At 57.2% G+C, this 5,791-nt stretch overlaps 1 protein-coding gene across 1 annotated transcript in view; it reads right to left on the bottom strand.

The window, feature by feature from the left end:
- Nucleotides 1-6: 6 nt before the first annotated feature.
- The window catches only part of LOC113941103 (sentrin-specific protease 1-like), a 6,082-nt gene continuing 297 nt past the window's right edge, over nt 7-5,791 (bottom strand). The window contains exons 2-5 of the mRNA XM_027632260.1: nt 5,606-5,673; nt 2,446-2,530; nt 1,499-1,594; nt 7-423 (exon numbers count right to left, since the gene is read on the bottom strand). Coding sequence (XP_027488061.1) covers nt 361-423; nt 1,499-1,594; nt 2,446-2,530; nt 5,606-5,655 — 294 coding nt within the window. The 5' untranslated portion in view covers nt 5,656-5,673 and the 3' untranslated portion in view covers nt 7-360. The remainder of the gene's footprint in view (nt 424-1,498; nt 1,595-2,445; nt 2,531-5,605; nt 5,674-5,791) is intronic.

Genomic DNA, 5,791 nt, shown 5'->3' with positions numbered 1-5,791 from the left:
CTCCCAGCAAAGCTCACAGAGCCCCCCCAGAGCAACGGGAGCACCTTCCCCTTCCCGAAATTCCAGCCTCCAAGCAGGAAAAACCCAAACCCCTGGGATGCTCCGAGCTGCCCCCGAGTCCCAGCACCCGAAAAGTCGTACAAAAAAAAAAAAAAAAAAAAGGAAAAAAAAGAAACAACTCCCCAAAAAAACCCCCCCCAAGTGTGCTTCCAAACATTCCTGTGCCCTTGGAGCAGGGACAGGAGCCGGGGTTTGGTTCCCCTGCGTCGTCCTGGAGCCCCCCCAGGAAGGGGCTGGAGCTGCTTCTCCAGGGCAAATCCGGGCACTTCGGATCCCATCCCGTGGTTCTCCCCGCTGGCATCATAAGAGTTTCCTGTGCAGGATCTCCCAGGCCATCCTCTTCCTGAAGTAGGGCATGTGTTGCTTTGGGAGCGGGGGAAAAAAAGAGGGAAAAGAAAGGGAATGTTCAGGAGAGGGGGGGTCGTGGAGCGGCTGCTCTTCCCACGGCTTTTTTTTTTTGGGAAGGGGGGATAAATTTGCTTTCTGGTTGTTGAAAACGGGGCAGCAGGTGGGATTTAGGGAATGCTGGAGCTGTGATGGGAATGATCCCTACGCAGGGAATGATGGAATTGTTATTCCCTGACAATTGGAGGCGAAATGGTCCCACGGAGGGGGGATGTTCCAGGGAGGGTGGCACTGGGATTCCTCGGGATTCAGGATGCAGTGCCCCCACTTTTGGGGCTGGGGAGCTTTTCCCAGGGAAATGGGGTCTCCCATGGGATGAACCCACCCTGGAAGGTCCATCCAGGATTATCTCCCATGGGATGAACCCACCCTGGAGGATCCATCCAGGATTATCTCTGATGGGATGAGCCCACCCTGGAGAGATCCATCCAGGACTGTATCTCATGGGATGGACTCACCCTGGAGGGTCCATCCAGGACTGTCTCTGTGGGATGAGCCCACCCTGGAGAGATCCATCCAGGACTGTCTCTGTGGGATGAGCCCACCCTGGAGGGTCCATCCAGGATTATCTCTGATGGGATGAGCCCACCCTGGAGGGTCCATCCAGGACTGTCTCCCATGGGATGAACCCACCCTGGAGGATCCATCCAGGATTATCTCCCATGAGATGGACTCACCCTGGAGGTTCCATCCATGACTGTCTCCCATGGGAGACACAACCTGACCATCACCCCCATTCCCGAACCCCTGCCCTGCTGGGGGGGAGAAGGGACACCGTGGGAGGGGGGAAGGTGTTCCTAAGCCTGTTTTCTCCCTCCCTCTTTGACTCTTCCCCCGTCAGCCATAAATTCCAGCCCCATCCCCATTTGGAGCCTGTTCTGATCCGTCCCCGCCCTCTCCCAGCCCTTATCCCAACTCAGGAATCCTCAGCTGGTTTTTTCCCCTCTCTCCTCTGCCCAGCTGCAGAGGGGACAGTGAGAGGGGTGGTTTTGGTGGGTCCCTGGCCCCGGGGTGACCCCCCCTGAGGTGGTACCTGGGTGAAGTTGATGGGTTTGTCTTTGGTGATGCAGTCGGCGTATTTGCAGGCGAACATCCCGCAGTCGCTGCCGTTCATCTGCTGGGGGATCTCCTGCAAGGAAAACACACATTCCAGAGGGGAAACACCCACTTCCAGAGGGCCCATCACCCCCTTTCCAGCTGCCAGGGGTGAAGGGCTCAATGGGAAGGGCGCCTGTGATCTCTGAGAGCCAGGGAATGGTTGGGTTGGATCTCGGGGAAAGGTTCTTTCCCCCCTGAAGGGGCTCCCCAAGGGCAGCAAATGAAAGTTCATCAAATGTCATCAATTCCGGGATGGTTTGGGTTGGAAGGGAACTTAAAGACTGTCCAGTTCCACCCCTTTCCCAGCTGGAAGCCCCTCACCCCTCGGCCCATCACTCCCTGTCCCAAGTCCCTCTTGGAGCCCCCTGGGAAGGAAAACCCTTTTAAATGTCACTCCCAACCCAAACTGTTCCATGATCCCATGGAAATAAAGAGCTGGGAATGCAGGAAAGGCTGCTCAAGCCTGGAATAATTGAGGGGAAAAACACAAAATCATGGAATGGTTTGAGCTGGAAGGGACCAAAAGCCCATCCTGTCCCATTCCATTCCACCTCCCACTATCCCAGGTGGGTCCAGCCTGGCCTTGGACACTCCCAGGGATGGGAAATCCTCATGGGAAACCCATTCCAGGGCCTCCCCACCCTCCCAGGGTGGAATTCCTTCCTGACATCCCACCTAAACCCCTCCTCTTCCAGTTTAACCCCATTCCCCTGTCCCAGTACAAAATCTGCCCACGTGGAATAAAAAAAAACCCTCTCCCAAAATCTGGGATTTGTTCCCTCCCTCCCCTATCACCACAAACAACAAATTCCTGCGGAAAACCAGCCTGAAAAGATGGAGGACAAGAGCAGGGCCCAAGAGAGGCCCCTTCTCCAAACCCACCTGGCTCTTCTTGCTCAGCAGGGCCCAGCCATTGGTGTCAAACTCCTTCCTCTTCTTGTCCAGGCTTTCCTGCTTCAGGTACTGCCTGGAGGAACGGGACAACAAGGAGAGCTGGTTTAGAACAGCAGAGGGGGGGGGAGAGCAGCCAGAGAAGTCCCTCAGTTTACCCAAGTTTTGCCCATGTTTGCAGAGCTCAGGCAGGATGGGAGCCCAATGTTTTCGTCTCGGCCCCGGCCGCGCTCAAAAAGGGCTTTGTGGAGTCCAAAGGGACCGAGCACGACTTCCACAACTCATCCAGGAGGGAAAAAAAATCCCCCAGTCCCTGCCAGACCAGAGTCAAAGCCACAAACAAATCAGGGGGAGAAAATTGGTGTCGTGGCAGAGGAAAAGCTCAGCAGCTCTGAGGGCTCTGTTGGTGTCCTGTGACCTCCCGGGGATGGAGGTGACAGGGACAAACTGGTCACGGTCTCAGAAGTGTCCCTGGGTGGGAAAGGGCTCCTCTCCAGCTGCTGGCACAGGTCAAACCCTCCCCTGAGCCCACAGCAGAGGGAGAAGAGCCCCAGGGGAAGGTTTCACATCCCAGCTCCCACCCCCAGGGCCTGGAGGACACGGGAAGCTCCCGGGGGTGTCGGCCCGTGGGCTCTGCTCCAAGAGGCTCCCACCAACTTGGTCTGGATTAAAACCCTGGAAGTGGGGGGGGTTTAACCTGAGAAAGCTCAGGGACTCTGCCAAGCCCCTGCCCAGGCAGGTGCCACCTTCTTTTCCTCGGTGGGCACAAAGACCTTGAGCCATTCCCTGCACTGGGAAGTGCAGGAAGGAGGACACGGACTCCAGGGGGGACTGCAGGAGCCCCAGGAGGGGAGGTGGTGGCCCCAAGATGTTCCCAATGGCCCTAAAGGAGCTGCTTTCTGGGGGCTGCTGCTGTCACTGAGCTCTGGAGACACCTCCTGCTCCTCCTGGAGACCAAAAAGAGCCCCGGGAACCATCCCCTCCACATCTGGCACCTTCTCAGAGGAGCCTGAGCCTGAGGACACGAGGTGGTGGCCCCAAGATGTTCCCTAAAGGAGCTGCTGCTGTCACTAAGTGACACTGAGCTCTGGAGACACCTCCTGCTCCTCCTGGAGACCAAAAGGACCAGGAAGACCCCCGGGAACCATCTCCTCCATGTCTGGCACCTCCTCAGAGGAGCCCAAGCATGAGGTCACGAGGTGGTGGTCCCAAGATGTTCCCAATGGCCCTAAAGGAGCTGCTCTCTGGGGGCTGCTGCTGTCACTGAGCTCTGGAGACACCTCCTGCTCCTCCTGGGGACCAAAAGGACTGGGAAGAGCCCGCGGAACTGTCTCCCACACATGTGGCACCTCCTCAGAGGAGCCTGAGGACATGAGGTGGTGGCCCCAAGATGTTTCCAATGGCCCTAAAAGAGCTGCTCTCTGAGGGCTGCTGCTGTCACTGAGCTCTGGAGACACCTCCTGCTCCTCCTGGAGACCAAAAGGACTGGGAAGATCCCTGGGAACCATCCCCTCCACATCTGGCACCTTCTCAGAGGAGCCCGAGCCCGAGGACACGAGGTGGTGGCCCCAAGATGTTCCCTAAAGGAGCTGCTGCTGTCACTAAGTGACACTGAGCTCTGGAGACACCTCCTGCTCCTCCTGGAGACCAAAAGGACCGGGAAGAGCCCCGGGAACCATCCCCTCCATCTCTGGTACCTCCTCAGAGGAGCCCCAGGAGCCCCCTCGCCGCCGCGGTTGCGCTTGGAGAGCTCGGGAAGGGAACTCAGGGGATCAGATGCTGCTGGCTCGGGTAGAGGGGTCAGGAGAGCGCCTGGCACAGAGAGGGAGGCAGGTTTGGCTGCCAACAGGCAGAGATGTGCCATCTTTCGGGAAATCTGATCCGCAGGGACTTGGCCGAGCCGCGTCGGTCGGTGCCAAGGGTGGAGGGTTCAACCTGCTGCCCCGGGGCCGCTCAGGGGGATCCTCTCCCCCCAAAATCCCAAGAACTGCCCCAAGAAAAGCCCTCCACGGGCTGCAGGACACCCAGAGGCCACCAAGGGACTCAGGAGGGGCAGAAGGAAATGGTTGGTAACGTGAAGGGGGAGGTTTTCGGGATGAAGTGTCAGGAATGGGGGGGTCTCTGTCATGGCAGGGGCCAGACCTGGTCCAGCCAAGCGTTTTCCATGAGCCTTCCTTAGCTGGACACCCATTCCCAGCCCTGCCAGCAGTGACTGCTCTGCTTTGGATGGGATGAACCCAGTGTGGGGGGAAATCTCACCCCCAAAAATCCCCCTCTCCCACCTTTCCACTGTTCAGGAGCAGCTCCACATCCCCACCTCTCCCGGAATAAATCCTAATGGATAATGGATGGAGAAGAGGCTCCTGGGAACGAGCTCGAGCTCAGGGGTGAAGGATCTGAGTCACGACATGACCCACGGGGAAAATGGTCATTAATTAATTAATTAATTAATTAACCCCCAAAAAATCAACCCTGGCAATTAGTGGGGGCTCCAGAAGTCGCTTGAGCCCTCAGCTGGAGGAAGAAGAGCAGGGAGCCCGAAGGGACCCACAGGGATCACAATTCCAGCTCCTGGAGGAACTGGGGGAGGCAGAACTGGGCTGGTGCACCTTGAGGAGGAAAAGCTGGGCAGGGATAATCGGGAAGGACGATCCAACCCCAAATCTGCCCCCGTCACGGGCAGGGGCTGAAAAGAGGATTTTTTTCCTTTTTTTTGCCTTCTCCAGGGCTCACAAACACACAAAGAGCCGGGCAGGTGCCTCAGGGAATTGCTGGGATCGGCTCCAAGGTGCAGCCAAAGCAGAGGGCGGGTGAGGTGAGAGCAGGAGATGAGAAGATTCCCAGATTTCACGGCTTTGCCTCCGCTAAAATCCCAGTGTTCACCTCGTTTTTAACAGGCTGCTTCCTGCCCACTCCCAAACACTGGAGAAACACCTCCCCCCCAGAAAACCCCACCCAGGCACCTTCCTCAAAATCCTCTCTCCAGGTCTCACTCCGAGGCAAATCCCGTGGCCCTGGGATCGCTCCAGACCCTGCCCTGGGCCTCGGCTTCCCCCCTAAGCTCTGATTTCCCTGGAATCCTCTCACTTCCCCCGGAATCCTGAGGCCTTTAGGAAGCTCTAAAGATTGAAAGCATGAAAGGGTCACTAACCATGAGTAGGACCTCCGTCCCTCCTTCCAGGTGTGATCCTCCCACTGCATTCAACCAATAAAAGCCTCCTAAAATGAAACAGAAGGAAAAGGATTACGGCCAGGGAAGTGGGGACCTGGAATTCTGGGCACCTGGAATCCTGGATCTCTAAGGACCTGGAATCCTGGATCTCTAAGGACCTGGAAT

The sequence above is a fragment of the Corapipo altera genome, unplaced genomic scaffold, assembly GCF_003945725.1.
Source record: "Corapipo altera isolate COAL_440 unplaced genomic scaffold, ASM394572v1 103743, whole genome shotgun sequence".
In the NCBI taxonomy this organism is placed as follows: domain Eukaryota; kingdom Metazoa; phylum Chordata; class Aves; order Passeriformes; family Pipridae; genus Corapipo; species Corapipo altera.
This window is presented reverse-complemented; position numbering and strand designations above follow the sequence as displayed.